The sequence below is a fragment of the Stomoxys calcitrans genome, chromosome 2, assembly GCF_963082655.1.
Source record: "Stomoxys calcitrans chromosome 2, idStoCalc2.1, whole genome shotgun sequence".
NCBI lineage: Eukaryota > Metazoa > Arthropoda > Insecta > Diptera > Muscidae > Stomoxys > Stomoxys calcitrans.
Genome location: NC_081553.1, coordinates 90,130,299 through 90,146,608, shown reverse-complemented (window position 1 = coordinate 90,146,608; position 16,310 = coordinate 90,130,299). Strand labels below are relative to the sequence as shown.

The following is a 16,310-nucleotide window of genomic DNA, read 5'->3' as shown; positions in this document are numbered from 1 at the left end:
CGAGACCATCAAAAAAAATTTTCAGCGGTGGTTTTCCCCTCCTAATGCTGGCAACATTTGTGAGGTACTATGCCATGTAAAACTTATCTCCAAAGAGGTGTCGCACTGCGGCACGCCGTCCAGACTCGGCTATAAAAAGGAGGCCCCTTATCATTGAGCTTAAACTTGAATCGGACTGCACTCATTGATATGTGAGAAGTTTGCCCCTGTTCCTTAGTGGAATGTTCATGGGCAAAATTTGCATTTTTATAAATTTTAGAGCGCACAACAAGCCGATTAATGGCTTAGGTGTATGTCCATAGTGGCATGGGGCGGATTAATATCTGCACCCTCTTTTCAACCTAACCTAATTCTATTTTCCGGTTACGGTCAAAGGACGTTCGGTAATCTTTTGCATGTATTTTCATAAAGCACAACAAAACAGCTGACACGTTTTTCTACATTTACGATACCATCACGAGAGGTTAACTCACCACCTCGGGTATATATTTAAACCCCCTTTCGTCACAATCCGGTAAAGATTGGATAACTTATGCACCCAAATTCGGCATGGACTGGAGTGGTCTAATAAATATAAGTCACTGTTGGATTTTGTATTTCAAATGTCAACAAAATCGGGTAACAAATATAGCTTTTTTTGAGCTTCAGACCCTTTACTGTACATCCGACAGACAGTAGACCGATGAACATGATAGTACTTAAGACGGGCTCCTTACTAGGCCTGAATCATCTAAAACTTTGTGTTGTTGGTAACTGTTCCGCTTGTGTCTGACAATTTGTTTTATGTAATCAAAAAAAAATTACTTCGTTCAAGGGACATTTAGTTTCATTGTAAGATTGCCCGACTCTCATTCCCCTTGGGAGATTTATAACGTTTTTTGCTTAAGTCTTTTAAAATTAACTAAAAATGACAAATCAATGGTTTAATTAGATCAAGTTTACTTACAGTGTGTTATATGAACCCCAATGGGATCCCCTTTATAGTCTATTTCAATGTCGAATAATTTCCCCTGGAATATATAAAAATAAATGCGCATATGAGAGCCACAAAGTAATCACCTTATCTTACACTTATGTACTTAAGGCCTTATTCAGAAAACTTTATGAAGCCTTAAAATAGGTTTATTTGACAGTTCTTCATAGGAAATCTGTCCAATAAACCTATTTCAAATCTACATTCAGTTTTGTGAATACCAGTACTAGTATGTACTTACATAACGACTAGAATTATTATTTTTTAGCGTTACTGCATTCCCCATGGCCTCCAAGAAAACGTCAGCAAAAGAAACGCATTCCCTTAAACGTTTCATTGGATTTTTATATTTCCTAGGCGTAGCCGGCGATGATTGATATAACTTTTGTGCATTTAATGACGTTTGACTTAACTTATGAGCATCGTATAGGGATATACGCTGCATTGAACCGGATATATTTGAGCGCTCCTCCCGCATGTGGCAGTCCATAGATGTTTGTCTTGCCAAATTAGAACAACTACCACGCTTTTGTAAGTGCACGGGGTGACACGTAGAAGTTCCTGGCTGAGATGAGATGCTTATATCGCCATCGTCTTTGTCGAAACTCTGAACAACAGCTCTGGTGCACTTACTATGACCACATTGCCGACAGCCGTTGGGGGATGAGAAATATTTGGGCGATGTGCTTCTAGCTAAATACATGTTGGATGAGGATTTTGATGAACCCGCTCCTGTGGTGCTATAAGCCAACTGAGGAGATTGTTGGTGTTTAAAACAAGATTTGGTTGGATGAGGCGATAGAGTTAGGCCGAATGATGTTGTCATTGCACCACAATGCAGGGGTGCAGTGGTGTATGTGGAACTATCTAAGGTTGTTAAATTTTCCGTACTTTTGTGATGGGAAAAATCAAAATCAACCATTTTCTCTCTCATGGTACGTTTTCCACGTTCCGAGCTTTCAGCACGAGCTCGATGCTGCACACCCACATCACAGTATTTCGTTGTTGCGCCGGGTGATGGAGATTGGCGTCTTTGCTGCTGATGCATAGCATGACATGAATTTAAACTGGAAGTGGCACCAGAATTTTTGCTTAACATATAATTTGTGGCAAGACCTCCCACCGAACACGAACTTGAGGTACGACGATGCTTGTGGGCAGTACTAGATGTAGACGATGCACAACCTGAGCTAAGCGACGATTGTTTGCAAAGCGATGAATATTTTTTGGATTTTTCTTGTATATGTGTTAGAAAATTGACAATCATCTTAAATGATTCTGTTTTACCGGAACCACTTTCACCTGAACCACACAAAAGAAAGCAAATCCATCAAAAAAAGTGTGTGTTTGCCTTTAAAACTGTGTACCCACCTGCAATTATAATGCATTGATCCTCACTTTTATCCTTGAGAGATTGAAAGGATAAATTAGCAAGACCATATCTAAAAGTCAAAAGTATCCAAACAGGAGAACAAATAGATTAATATCTTGGCTATTGTATTGCTCACAAAAAATCTTACATGTGTGGAGGCAATTGAAAAATGCCTTTGCTACCATAATTGTGTATTAAGTCCAATGAATTTTCTGATATGTGATGATATGGATTAACGGCCACGACCGATGTGCCTATGTAGGTCTAGAGTAGCAAGAGTGCAAAAAAAAACATTTAAACCCAAATGATTGTGCATTTTAAAGTGGCTGCTACTTACATATATGAGATCACGTTTGTAACGTAGATGAATATTATTAATGAAGTTGTCTTCAGAAAGATTTTCCAAGAGCACAGAATCCCAGGTTCCAATTTCTTGTTCCATAGTAGAAAAATAATGAACTTTGCAGTAATAATATAAGGCTTACAAGATACAAAGTATGATTTTCACAGGCCTAATTTAAGGAATAATAACACGATGCTCTGCAAAAAAAGAGAAAATTTGGTTATTATCACAACTTATTTTCCAATAACAAGTGAGGATAAATATAAAAACGTCTACTTATAATTAATAACACATTTGCTCCATGTCTTCCAGAATTTAGCCCTTGAAAAAAGAAAAAAAAAACAAAGTAATAGACCTTATTCCACAGAAGCGATTTATGATGACGGTATAGCATGTATGTATACCGCCTAGTCGGACTGTGGTGAACAACAAGACAGCGGGAGCCGATTGGTTACCGCAGAATTTTTTAAGAGGCATGAGACGACACAATAATGATTGCAGAAATAGTCTGTTAATGTGGATCTGGCGGAAAAGGAGAAAAAACAGAGTAAAACTACGAAAGTTTGGAATTACAATATTGAGAGACAAAATGTACATTATACAAGACTCTTATATTATAAAACCAATGAGGAGCGAATAATACCTCCCTCGTTTTAATGTGCATCACATGTTATGGCATAGATTTGATAGAGGCGATAAATGCTTTCACAAGACTAAGGATAGGCTGTCCGCATTTGACGCTGAGCCCTTGGGTTCAAATTCCGGTGAGAACATCAGAAAACAATTTTCAGGTGGTGTTTATACCCTCCTAGAGCTTTTCACTGGGATCAGACCACTCTCTCATAAATATCTCCATTGAAAGATCATACGAGTTTATAATCACTGAACGCTGGACATTGATAATGACTTATCAATCTGATTGGAATGGCTTCAAAGAATAAGCTAATAACTATCGAAGAGATAAATAAGCGTATCGTGGATAGGCATCTCGATATTTAGGAAAACCCAAAATTGAATTAAGGATGAAGACAAAACATGCTCCCAACGATGGATACCTATGAGCACCACACAGGCTGGAATTTTGAGCTGCGATCTGTGTGGTGTTAATTGTTATCACGAAAAGCTTAGCTACGAGCTACTAGCCACGTCCACAGGTTGCGGACCGTGGAATGCTTTATACAGAGTGCAATTGCAGTCATGGACAATCAGCAGTATCGAGCGGAGAGTCTAAGTAAGAGGCCGGGAGGCACCGGCATAAATAATGAATGCCTATGATACTCGTCATGATAAGGCGCCAAAAACTCGCCTTGTGAGAGGCCGCTCGGATTATGAACCGATTAAGACCATACTTGGCTGTTATGTCTCTATTGACAACACTGGTTCTAAGTTTTAACGAAGATATGTTTCTATGTTTTCTATGTTATTAACATGGCTATTTTTTAAAAAGCTTTATATACCACCATTTTTTTATGATATATCCAATCAGCGCTTAACAATACATTGCACAAGTCACTGTTTCTTTTTTACTTATTCCTTTTTTATATTGATAATAAATGTAATTTTATAATGTTTAAATGCGTGTATCAATTCTTCGAACATAACAAATTGGCGACGAGGATAAAAAAAGATTAATCAACATTCAGAACCATCAAAAGAAAAGCATCAAGTCAACAATCATAAAAACAGAAAATGTCTGCTGATATGGATAAACTTTTGCAAGCAATTACCAGCATGACCAATGCTCTGCAGGAACAACAACAGCAACAACAACAGCTTCAACAATCGAACATAACCAGCGTCAATGTCATTTCAAATTTTGATCAATTCGACCCTAAAACAGAATCATTCGATGTTTATAAAGAACGATTGGAAAATTATCTGCAATTGAAAGGGGTTTTCGGAAACAAAGAGATGTGTGCAAAATTATTGCTGCAGTATGTGGGTGCATCAAATTATTCAACACTAGCAACATTAGTCGCTCCAACACCGATCAACCAACTATCCTACGACAATATTATATTCCATTTGAAACAACATTTCTGTCCTAAAAAAAATATTCTTGTGCAACAACACAAGTTTTTAAATGAAATACAAAATGAAGATCAGAGTATTTCTGATTTTATTGCTGTTTTACAGGAAAAGGCGGCGATGTGTCATTTTGTGTGTAGTTGTAACAAATCAGTTTCGGATATATTTTGTCGAGCGCAGTTTATAAGAGGAATCCGAGATAATAGCATTCGTGAAAAATTGCTGCAAAAACCCGAAGACACATTTGTGCAAATTTGTGAAAAGGCGAAGGCGTTGGAGGCAGCGAAAATAAATAATAATGAAATTATGCAGAGTTCTTCAACAAGCGAGGTAAATAAAATAAAACAAAAACAATCCGCAACAAGTACCCGATACCAAAAAAGTAATCGATACGCATCATCGTCATCAACAGTTAATTATCGACAACTAGGTCTTGAAGGGATGTGCTTACGATGTGGGCGAAACAATCATCGATCAAATGAATGTAAAATAAACAAAAACAATCTAAAATGTTCTTTTTGTAACAAAACAGGTCATGTGAGACAAGTATGCATAAAATCGAAATTTAAACAAAATTCATCATATAATGCAATACAATCGTGTTCATCTGATGACGACTACTGTGAGGATGATGATAATTTTGGTATCCATCAAATAGTCGATATTTACAACAAATCAGAAATTCCACCACCAGAATTGCAAAAATTTTTCGCAACGGTTTCAATCGACGGGAGGAAGCAAGTTTTCGAAGTAGACTCTGGTGCCGGCTACACTCTCATACCAAAGAACGATTTTGAAAAACTCAAATTAAATTTAAAGCTTCAAAAAACCAAGATAGCATTTCGCGCTTATACGGGGGATGTGTTTATACCTCTGGGTGTAGTGGATGTTAATGTCCAATATAAAAACAGGAAGTCCAGAGAGAAAATGTTTGTTGTGGACGCTAGACACTCTGCGTTGCTTGGCCGTGTATGGATAAGGCATCTTAAAATTGATCTTAGAGAAGTAGACCAAGACTGTTTGAAGGTAAATACAGACAACAACGTATGTATAAACTCAATAAGTGAAATAACGCAAAAGTTCTCAAAAGTTTTCCAGCAGAAAGTGGGGTGTATTCCCAATTTAATATGTTCATTAAAATTGCAGGAAGGGGCAAAGCCAGCTTTTTTTTAAAGGAAAGGCAAGTTCCATTCGCTCTTCGTGAAAAAGTAGAGCAAGAACTCGACACATTAGAAAACGAGGGTATAATTTCAAAAGTTAACACCAGTAATTGGGGTTCGCCACTGGTTGTCATACCAAAACCTGATGGGAATGTGCGGTTATGTGTTGACTACAAGCTCTGCGTCAATCCCCAATTGGAGCCTGCTCACTATCCAATAAAGCGAATAGATGAAATATTCAACACATTGAAAAATTCCAAATATTTTTGTAAGCTGGATCTATATAAAGCGTATTTACATGTAGCAGTGGATGATGAAAGCAAAATAATTCAAACAATTTCTACACACAGAGGTACGTATCGAATGAATCGCTTGTCATTTGGTATAAAGACCGCTCCTAGCGAATTTAATCGTATAATAGACCAAATTCTACGAGGCCTTGAAGGTACCACATCTTATTTTGATGACATAATTGTGCACGGTCCAACCAAATCCCTGTGTGAGCAGCGACTTATTGAATGTTTGGAACGCCTGCAGACATATAATCTACACGTTAACAAGGACAAATGTGAGTACTTTAAAGAACAAATACAATACTTAGGATATGTAATAAGCCAGAATTCAATATCTAAATGCCCATCAAAAACAGAAGCCATGGCAAAACTTCCACGTCCCAAAAATGTAGACGAGGTGAGAAGATTTTTGGGAATGGTTACGTATTATTCGCGATTTATTCCGAATATGGCTACCATTACACATCCACTTAGAAGTCTACTGGAAAAAGGAAACAAATTTGTATGGTCAAAGCAAAGTGAAGAAGCTTTTATTAAGCTGAAGCAAGAAATTTTGCATGAGCGAGTTTTAGTACCATACGACCAGTCACTGCCATTGATCCTTATATGTGATGCAAGTCCCACAGGAGTTGCAGCAGTACTGTCACACATAGTAGATGGTTGTGAAAGACCAGTTGCGTTTATTTCCAGAGCTTTAACAAAAGCTGAACAAAATTATAGTCAACTCGACAGAGAAGCTCTGGCAATCATTTTTGCTGTTGACAAATTATTTATGTATTTACATGGTCGAGAATTTACACTTGTGACTGATAACCGTCCACTTTCGAGAATTTTTCACCAGCATGCTAAAACGCCAGCGATGACCTCACAAAGATTATTGCGATATGCTTCTTTTCTACAAGGATTCAATTACAAACTTGAGCATCGCAAAGCCGATCAAATAGCACATGTAGATTGTTTATCAAGAGCCCCTTTATCAGCGTCTTCAAAGTTTTTACATTTTCTTGATAAAGAAACAAAAGATATCCAAGATCAAACTATAAATGAAATTTCATCAATTTCAATAACGGCAACATCGGTTGCAAAAGAAACCCAGAACGACGATGAATTCAAAAAATTAAAGGAATCGCTATTGAATGGCGGAAATACAGATCCTGAGTATTCTATACAAGATGGCGTTTTATTTAAGGGAACTCGTGTTATGATTCCTGCTACATTACGCGATGCAGTGCTACGTGAATTACACCACACACATATTGGCGTTGTAAGAATGAAGCAGCTAGCCAGAAAGTATTGTTTTTGGAAGGAGATCGACTCTGACATTGAAACATTGGTAAAATCGTGCCCTGATTGTGCTATGATACGAAGATGCCCCCCAAAGGTGGAAACACACAAATGGGAGGACCCAATCGAAAATTTTCAAAGAGTGCATATTGACTACGCAGGTCCTTTCCAAAATCATTATTTTCTTGTGTTAGTTGACGCAAAATCGAAATGGCCTGAAATAAAGGTAATAAAACAAGCTCCAACTTCGGATATCACGATATCATTATTACAAAGCATATTTTCAACACATGGTCTTCCCCAAATTATGGTATCTGACAACGCTACAATTTTTCAAAGTGCCGTATTTAGAACTTTTTGCGAGAACAACGGTATTATCCAGAAATTTATTGCACCGGGGCATCCAGCTACTAATGGACTTGCGGAAAGACATATTCAAACCTTGAAAAGGAAGCTAAAAGCGATGCAAAACGAAAAGTTACCATTACGCCTCAAAGTGCAGGAAATAGTTACCAGATATAGAGCAACTCCGCTTTCAAATGGCAAAAGCCCTGCAAACTTATATCTAGGACGTGACTTACGTATAAAATTAGACTCAATTCGCCCAACAAAATTGAAGAAATCTGAAGTGGTCAACCCAAAAGTTCGAAAATTAGGCGTTGGAGAGAGGGTCCAAGTTCGTTGGTTTAGCAAAGGAGTCCCGACTTGGAAGTTCGGTACCGTTCTGCAAAAACTTGGGAATATTCACTACAGCATTAAACTTGACAATAATTATATTCTTAAAAGACATATTAATCAATTGTATAAGTCCATGGTTTATGATCAAAATCAACCCACTTTAGTTACAGGAAATCCACCACAGAAGGAACCTCAAATTGAAGAAGTCATAATCCAGCGGAATCAGACACAACCTCAAGCTCCCAGCGAATCGCAGCTTCCAGCCTCCGCCGAGCCACAGCTGCCAGAGACACCACTAAGTATTAGGCGATCGAACAGAGTAAGGAGACTTCCAGCACGTTTCCAAGACCACGTTCCCTATTAGTGTGGGAGATTGTTATGTCTCTATTGACAACACTGGTTCTAAGTTTTAACGAAGATATGTTTCTATGTTTTCTATGTTATTAACATGGCTATTTTTTAAAAAGCTTTATATACCACCATTTCTTTATGATATATCCAATCAGCGCTTAACAATACATTGCACAAGTCACTGTTTCTTTTTTACTTATTCCTTTTTTATATTGATAATAAATGTAATTTTATAATGTTTAAATGCGTGTATCAATTCTTCGAACATAACACTTGGCACAATTATTGGAAGTCATAACAAAAGTTCTTATACAAAATTTCAGCAAAATCGGATAAGAATTACGCTCATTAGATGGTCAATAACCAGTAAGTTCGGTCGGGCCGAATCTTGGGAACCCACCTCCATGGATTCTGCTAAAAATGTATATAAAATAAATTTAGTTGAAGGGCATAATTTAATTCTACATACCAAACTTTTTCAACCCACTAAAAGTTAAAGCTTCTAGGAACTGAACAAGGATGATTGATATACCGGTTTACATGGAACTAAGACCCTCCACTCGATCTTAGTTCGAACCCAAGCGTTCACCGTCATAGGCGGATATGCTTACCTCTACGATACAGTGGCATCAAAGGCGAGGAACCATACTGAGGACGTATTACGTCGACAACTACCTCCTTCTGATGCTCCCTGTGCAGAGAATGTTGTTCGCTCAACCCCTAAGAGCCATTCGCTCCCTCCCCGCGGTCGAATTTCTATCGTGGTCCCAAAATTTCAAAAACAAAGTATTGAAATTAGAAGAGTTTGCCGAGAGAAGAGAAGTTTGTGAGTTTCGCCGAACCAACCCTAGCATAAATGTAGTTAACCAGGAGATTAAAAAATAGGTCGGTGAAAACAAGCGAAAAAATTAAATTTCTCAACAACCTTCCAAAAAACACATGTCAAGACACAATAACCTTCAATGGTCAACAGATCATAGTCTGAAGAATTTAGATCAGCGATACCCAGCCCTTTACGTTAGCGTTGATGGTAGGTAAGGTTAGGGTTTAAGTGGCAGTCTGCCATCAGACTCACTTAGACGTTTTCGTCCATTATGATACCACAGGAACAGAAGAAGGAAAATGCCTTCTAGCTCATACCGTTGAACCATCCAGATCGTTTTAAAAAGCCCAATAACTTGCAAATGTTCACACGGATTCTCAAAGAAATGAGAACCTAAAGTGGAACTCCTCCTGATTGCTAGTCAGCGGTTCTACAGTCCCTTCTTCGTCGATGTCTTCAAAGCTTGTGCAAAAGTCGTTGCTGGCAACCTTCAGTCTGTCAGCATGTTTTCCGATTAGACAGTGACCTGTCATGACGGACACAATGACTGAGACATCTGTTCTAGCCAATGACAGCAAAGCGGTAGACCTCATCGAGTATAGATTAGGCCATATAATTTGGGAATGCTCACAGCCCTCTCTTTGTGACCATTTATCACTGGATCAATCGAAAGCAATCGACTTGATCAGCCATACTATTTGAGAAAATCCCTAGCCAGATCTGAAACGCAGGATAAGAAGACGAAACACCATGGAGGCCAACGTAGCGCAGAGGTTAGCATGTCCGTCTATGACGCTGAACGCCTGGGTTCGAATCCTGGCGAGACCATCAGAAAAATTTTCAGCGGCGGTTTTCCTCTCCTAATGCTGGCAACATTTGTGATGTACTATGCCATGTAAAACTTCTCTCCAAAGAGGTGTCGCACTGCGGCACGCCGTTCGGACTCGGCTATAAAAAGGAGACCCCTTATCATTGCGCTTAAACTTAAATCGGAATGCACTCAGTGATACGTGAGAAGTTTGGGCCTATTCCTTAGTGGAATGTTCATGAGCAAAATTTGCAATTTGTAAATCGAAACACCATAGAGTGAAACAGGAATTTCCCCAAAGCGGGGTTATATCTCCGGCACCGTTTAACCCCTAACTATACTCTATTCTTTTGATATAGATATTCTGGACATTTTTCATAAATTATTTTATGAAGAAGTGTTTTTTTATATTAAGAAAATCTTCAAACTTCATATCAAAAAAGCTTCTCAAGAAAGTTGACTTTCATAGCTTCTCTCTGAACTTCTCGAGAAAAGTGCTAGACTTTCTTCCTTAGTCCATAGACATACCTAACTATCGCATTGTGCGCAGTCGCCTGACGTCTTGAACCCCTAGAATTGATAAAGTAAGCATGTCCGCTGAGGGCCTGCGTTCAAATCACGACGCGAACATCATAAAAACTTTCAGTGGTGGTTATCCCCTTACTAATGCGTTACATTTGTAAGGTATCCTGCCATGATAAAACTTCTCTGCCAAGTGGTGTCGCTTTGCGCCACGCCATACGGACTCGGCATAAAAAAGGAGGCCCCTTATCATTGAGCTTAAACATTAATCGGACTTCACTCATTGATATGAGCGAAGTATCCACCGTCCTTAATGGATTGTTCATTGGAAATTTAGTAGATAGAAGATCAACAAAATTTCCAACTCACTGAGCTAGAACCCCTCCGCGACATGTCAAGATGAATAACTGCATGTTTAGGGAACCGATCCGACAATACCTCACCGATCCAATTACATTTTCATACAGAACGGGCTTCCATGATATTCACCAGGATGGTGAAGCCAATGCAACTTCGTCATAATCGAGAATGTTACGCCTAGAAAAACCAAACTAAACCCGTATCGCTTGAGGTACCATACCACGCCTAATATCTGCCGTGCATGCATAACACGGCCCTTATCAAGGTTCAAAATCACTATAGACCGCTCTGAAGCTATATCTTGAGACATCACAATACTACAACCACAACAATAGTCGGGTCAGAATAATCTCAGAATGAATCAACTTGTATACATACAACGAACATGGATAAAAGTGCAATCAAGCGGAGTATCAGGCAGGTCTAAATAGATTTCACGAGGATACAGTAGCGAAAACATTGAAACCCTTATGAAGTTAACCTCCAAGACAACCCAGAATAGTTCTACATTCCGCAAGACGGACCCGCTTCAATATCCATAAAGCGCCCCCCAATATCAAGTACTCTTGAACTAGGTGATTAAAAAACAAAGACACAACTTGTCTAATATAAACCACACACAAATAGCCTTGGGGCTTCCATTGCTTCCTTTTCTTGGGTGAAAAATGGAAGGCTTACAGAAACAAATGTCAGAAAATGTAAAAAATCCTTTAATTTGACAAAATTGTATAGACTCTTCAGTACAAGGAAATGGCTAATGCAAGGATGAATTTTTAATTTGCACCAAAGGAATCCTCAAATCCCAGGAGACGTTATTGATTACCCATACATAATACGTGCATAATCAAAGGAAAGAAAATTAAAATCAAAATTGTGTTCAGATTAAAATGTTAGAGATAAAATTTAATTAAAATTATTCAAGATTAAGTGCCTATTCCATTAGAGACTTCAAGGTCAACAATTTTTCAAACCCTTTTAATCATGATTGCACATGAATTTATCGATTTTTTTTAATCATGTTAATATTTATTGTTTGTCGTATAGACAATTGTCAAAAACCGAGCACTTTGCATTCACTTTATTCATATTTGCTTTATTCTTAATGATTTCCCGAAAATTAGTATCACTTTTAGACAGACACATCACATTATACGGCCACAGAAAAAAAGATACAGGTCAACAATTATTTCACAGGACGTTTTTTTCACTGCCTTTAAGATACCTTTGAAAAAGGATTGTTCTTTGAGAACGATTGCAGACATTCCCGATTACTAAAACATTTAGGTAATTGGTATATTGTTCGCTTTTCTTTTTAACAACAAATTAATTTAAATTTAAAAAAATTAATACAAAAACTAAACTGAATAAACAATACAATCTTAAAGCCGATTTTCGACTATTCGATTTTATGAAAAAGTCGAAGTCAACTTGTAGTGGATAAAAATAGAATAATCGAGCCATCGATTTTTGGGGATTTTGATGATGATAATCTAGCCACTAACCAACTAGCTATGAAAAAAGCTACTCAGTCATTCAAACCAAGATGTTGAAACACGTTTTTTTCTCTTGCTCTTACTTATACCATTCAATTTTACTTTTTTGTTATCCAATTGCACCCTCATGCCGATAACTGGATGATCGATTACAAAATAATCTTTACGGAAAACATTGTGGATATTAGCTATTGATGCTAAAAGTCTGGAAGGTAGTTTGAAGTTTCAGCGTACAAACTCTACCTACACTTATTGTATTATCACCAATTTTTTTGCCTAGATAAGATCAAAAAATTCTTTCTCTTTTCTTGAAGCCGTGTCCGATTGGTGTATTTTTAATAGTGTTATAAGTACTGGCATACCTACACTAATGTGGCATTTCGACTGAACATACTCCATATACCGCTTGAGTTATGTCATTTACAGCTGTTGAGATTTGTTCATCGCCCTTAGCCTAATAAAGATGTTAGCTTTGCAAAAGGTGACAATTTATAAACTTTTAAACAATTATGAGAGTAAAATTGTTTAATAAAACTCCATTTTCTTTCAGATCAATCCAATCCTTTTAAAGCAATCAATTGAGAATATAAAATGTATTGCTTCAATACATACAACGGCATCATGTCAAAAAACCCAGTCCGGACGATATCGCATAACCAACAAACGTAACAAACCTCTCACTTATGAGATGGCTAATCCCCCACATTACATTGCCCATAGAAAATCATGGAACTCCTGGAACACCTGTAAGTATAGGCAGATATTCATGTGCAAATTTAATTTGCTGACATGCCATGTTCTTTTACAGCCACAATGTTGGATGGACTACGTCCCTCTCAAACCGCTATCGAAGATGTGTTTATACGCAAATTTATAAATGGAACATGGCATTCATTGGTCTGCTCCGAAGTTATTATAAAGCGACAACATAATATGATTCGCATAAGTGCTATAGTGCGACAGGCCATAAGTGCGCGTAAAATGTATTTTTTGATTGGCTACACAGAGGAGCTTCTGTCCTATTGGATGCAATGCCCTGTTACGCTTGAACTGCAAACAGTACAGGACAAAAATGATGTTGTTTTCAAGTATATTTAAGTTATTGTTAGACAAGTAAATAATGTTTCCACAATTCGATTCGAAAACAATGTTGAATTTTATTGATTTAATGGACTGTAATCTTTTCATTATGCTGGTTACTGGTTTGCCAAGTTTTGATAGCCTTATTGACCAAAGCGTCTGGGTCGTTAACCTGAAAAAAGAAATAGTTGGTTAAAATTATTTGTGAAACAAAGCTATAAGTCACATTATAACCAACAGGAAAAAAGAAGGACCAAGGCCTAAACCATAGAACAAGCATGCGCATAGTGTAAGCAACTCGTGTACCTTCGTTCGAACGATGCATTGTTATTATTTTACATATTGTTTTAATTTTGCACTTAGTTGATTGATCGGGATTCACTGTGTCTCATACAAACATAATTTACTATTTTCAACAGTGTTAGTCTAAACTTAGGCAATATGGGAACTGTATAAAGAAAAGGCATGTATTGGATATTCGTTCATTAGTGATGATATTTGATATTTGGTCGTAAGCGGAGTAGGATTAGATGGTCAGGTGACTTGTGCATAGTTACAATCCATCACACATTTCAGACCTATAACTGCCAGATCTTAGTACATCACTGCTCTGTTTTGTTGTATCAGTGTGTTGTACACTGAGGCGGCAGCCCTTGACGATGAAGGACTTCATCGGGTCAATCCGGTACGTACAACCGGCTGCCATGGGATTTCCTCTGCTTAGTTGTGTGGAATGGTTTTCAAGAATGGCATTTGCTCGGTGGGTATCCTGATGAATGCTGTCCAAACCTGCATAATACGCTACTTGCTCTGTAGGTAATGTATAACCCACCTGACTTCTATGTTCGGTGGTTGCATATCCTGTCCCTTGTTGGCCTAAACAATCGAGTTTTTGTTGTTATAGCAGTGTACAAACTGAGGCGGCAGTCGTTGCCGTTGAAGGACTCCATCGGGTCAATCCGGATGTACAACCGGCTGCTACACTTCTTTGTGGGTTGCTAATTGAAGAGACCAATCTGGCAACGTCAAACGACTTGGTCTCTAGATCTTGTTCCTATTCCAATATTTCCTGCAAATTGCAGCAGCATATGTGCAAGACATAACGCCAAGAAACTTCCCAGCTGTGTAGGATTGGTATTACTGAATTTGGTACAAATAAACTAGATAACACTGTTGGTGGTCGGAATTGGGTAACTTGAAGTCTACTGTCCTTAGTTCATACTACGTGATTAGGGTAAGTTGGAAACATGAATACTGACCTGTTCAATTAGATTTTTGAACTCCACTATTGTCTGGCATTTCATGGCTTTTTTGCTAAAAGCTTTTGTCATCTCCAAAAATATGAATACAACAATTTTTCTGGAACCTCCGCAAATTTTATCCCATACTCTTACTAAAGTAGATTCATTAATGACACCCGCAAAACAGGTGATATACCAACGATCCAACAAGTCATCTGAACTGAATACCCCTAAGCTTTCCAGGTGGCTAAATGGGGAAAAAATTGTTCAAAAGAAGAACACTATCAACATTAATATCACTCGTATTTTTACCTGAATAATAGGGTATCTTCTTTCTTCAGCAATGTTTGAGTCAGTTCCTTAAGTCTTTGGCATTCCAGTTGAATTTCTCGAGTGCATGCATAAAATTCTTTTGCCAACCAATACGTTTCGACATCATCATCAAAAATCCGCAATAAAACCTTCACAATTTCCATAAAGACTAGGTCTGCTTTGAAATCGTCCGTCTTTTCGCCAACCGAGTATAGCAAAGTATTATTTTCCAATTTCCACATGTTTAAAAAAGCTTGACATTTTGGTGTGGTCACATATTGCATTACAGTGACGGCTCGTAGTAGATCATCATATACAGCCTTGCGTTGATCCATAATGAATTCGGTGGATTTTTTGTGCAATGGCATAACACCCAATATAATATTCCATAGTAGACTTCGATGAGTTGTGGGGACAGTGTAACTCAAACAGAATTGTTTTAATTTTACATGATTCCGTATGTTATCCTGGAGTAATTTATTAAGGGACTTTTTCTCCTCGACACTGTGGCATCCCACTTTCTCATAGTAACTGGAACGGAAATTTCTTTCATCTGTTGTCATAGTTTATGTTTGCAATGTCTGCTTCCTTATGTGGACTATATGGGTTATTATAAAAAAAACTAGAGCAACCCAAATTAAACGAATTAAATTTTATTTCTGCTAATTGTAATATTCTAATATATATGTAAACAAAACATTAATCCAATCATAACAAATATCAGCTGATGCTATATTTCAAAGTATTGATGGCAACGTAACGTAAAGGTTTGTCAATTTGAATTAAGGGTTGTCAAACTCCGTATAAAAAAACGTATAAGCCTAAAATATGAAATAAATAAATGACTTTTAAAGTTAATGGCTTAAAAGGAGAACTTGAAAACTATAAATGTAATATAAATGTTAGATTGAGTAAGTATAAAAACTTTCAAGCAAGTATGTTAAAAAAATTATGATATTTTGTTAAAGTTTTTTGCAACAATTCCGAATGTCGTAGCCGCATATTTGAGATTGATAACAATGTAGTAATGTTGGCAACCCTGATCTACCATAATGCGATAACCAATAGAGAGGGAGAGTGCGGGAGAGCGAGTTATATTTGAGAGTTTTGTAATTGAGTGCTTGCAAATTTCTGCATAAAAATACCGGAACACACATAATTAATGGCACCGGTGCCAACATCAATCCGA

The 16,310-nt window shown here is 37.5% G+C and overlaps 4 protein-coding genes across 7 annotated transcripts in view; 2 read left to right on the top strand and 2 right to left on the bottom strand.

Annotated features, from left to right (window-relative positions):
- Positions 1–12,343, bottom strand: part of LOC106080838 (unconventional myosin-Ib) — a 40,493-nt gene extending 28,150 nt beyond the window's left edge. For both annotated transcript variants that reach the window (XM_013242429.2, XM_059361828.1), the window contains exons 1-6: positions 12,218–12,343; positions 2,683–2,885; positions 2,494–2,609; positions 2,345–2,415; positions 1,215–2,275; positions 947–1,010 (exon numbers count right to left, since the gene is read on the bottom strand). In XM_013242429.2, the coding sequence (XP_013097883.2) occupies positions 947–1,010; positions 1,215–2,275; positions 2,345–2,415; positions 2,494–2,609; positions 2,683–2,787 (1,417 nt within the window). In that variant the 5' untranslated portion in view covers positions 2,788–2,885; positions 12,218–12,343. The remainder of the gene's footprint in view (positions 1–946; positions 1,011–1,214; positions 2,276–2,344; positions 2,416–2,493; positions 2,610–2,682; positions 2,886–12,217) is intronic.
- Positions 4,049–8,726, top strand: LOC131994863 (uncharacterized protein K02A2.6-like). Of its 3 annotated transcripts, XM_059361825.1 has the most exons (5): positions 4,049–5,046; positions 5,129–5,742; positions 5,863–6,228; positions 6,298–6,444; positions 6,526–8,726. In XM_059361825.1, exon 5 carries the CDS (start codon positions 6,531–6,533, stop codon positions 8,493–8,495), a length of 1,965 nt encoding a protein of 654 aa, XP_059217808.1. In that variant the 5' UTR covers positions 4,049–5,046; positions 5,129–5,742; positions 5,863–6,228; positions 6,298–6,444; positions 6,526–6,530; the 3' UTR covers positions 8,496–8,726. The 3 variants fall into 3 exon arrangements, with proteins under 3 accessions (XP_059217808.1, XP_059217809.1, XP_059217810.1); XM_059361826.1 differs by having other exon boundaries at positions 4,049–5,742; positions 8,296–8,385; XM_059361827.1 differs by lacking the exons at positions 5,129–5,742; positions 5,863–6,228; positions 6,298–6,444 and having other exon boundaries at positions 8,296–8,384.
- Positions 12,344–12,859: 516 nt separating the features above from the next.
- LOC106080552 (small ribosomal subunit protein uS3m) lies at positions 12,860–13,657 on the top strand. The gene is made up of 3 exons (XM_013241970.1): positions 12,860–12,969; positions 13,039–13,234; positions 13,297–13,657. Exons 1-3 carry the CDS (start codon positions 12,952–12,954, stop codon positions 13,584–13,586), a joined length of 504 nt encoding a protein of 167 aa, XP_013097424.1. The 5' UTR covers positions 12,860–12,951; the 3' UTR covers positions 13,587–13,657.
- LOC106080544 (TBC1 domain family member 7) lies at positions 13,621–15,800 on the bottom strand. Its single transcript, XM_013241959.2, has 3 exons — positions 15,122–15,800; positions 14,828–15,056; positions 13,621–13,740 (listed from the first exon to the last, which is right to left on the bottom strand). The coding sequence occupies exons 1-3, from the start codon at positions 15,682–15,684 to the stop codon at positions 13,654–13,656; spliced, it is 879 nt and encodes a 292-aa protein (XP_013097413.2). The 5' UTR covers positions 15,685–15,800; the 3' UTR covers positions 13,621–13,653.
- Between the last annotated feature and the right edge of the window lie 510 nt (positions 15,801–16,310).

Coding starts and splice junctions, on each gene's coding strand:
- LOC131994863 (XM_059361825.1), top strand. CDS start 6,531: ATGGCAAAACTTCCACGTCCCAAAAATGTAGACGAGGTGAGAAGATTT.
- LOC106080552 (XM_013241970.1), top strand. Junction 13,235..13,296: donor ATGGAACTCCTGGAACACCT/GTAAGTATAGGC, acceptor GTTCTTTTACAG/CCACAATGTTGGATGGACTA.
- LOC106080544 (XM_013241959.2), bottom strand. CDS start 15,684: ATGACAACAGATGAAAGAAATTTCCGTTCCAGTTACTATGAGAAAGTG. Junction 15,057..15,121: donor GAAGATACCCTATTATTCAG/GTAAAAATACGA, acceptor TTCCCCATTTAG/CCACCTGGAAAGCTTAGGGG. Junction 13,741..14,827: donor TCAAAAATCTAATTGAACAG/GTCAGTATTCAT, acceptor TTCTTTTTTCAG/GTTAACGACCCAGACGCTTT.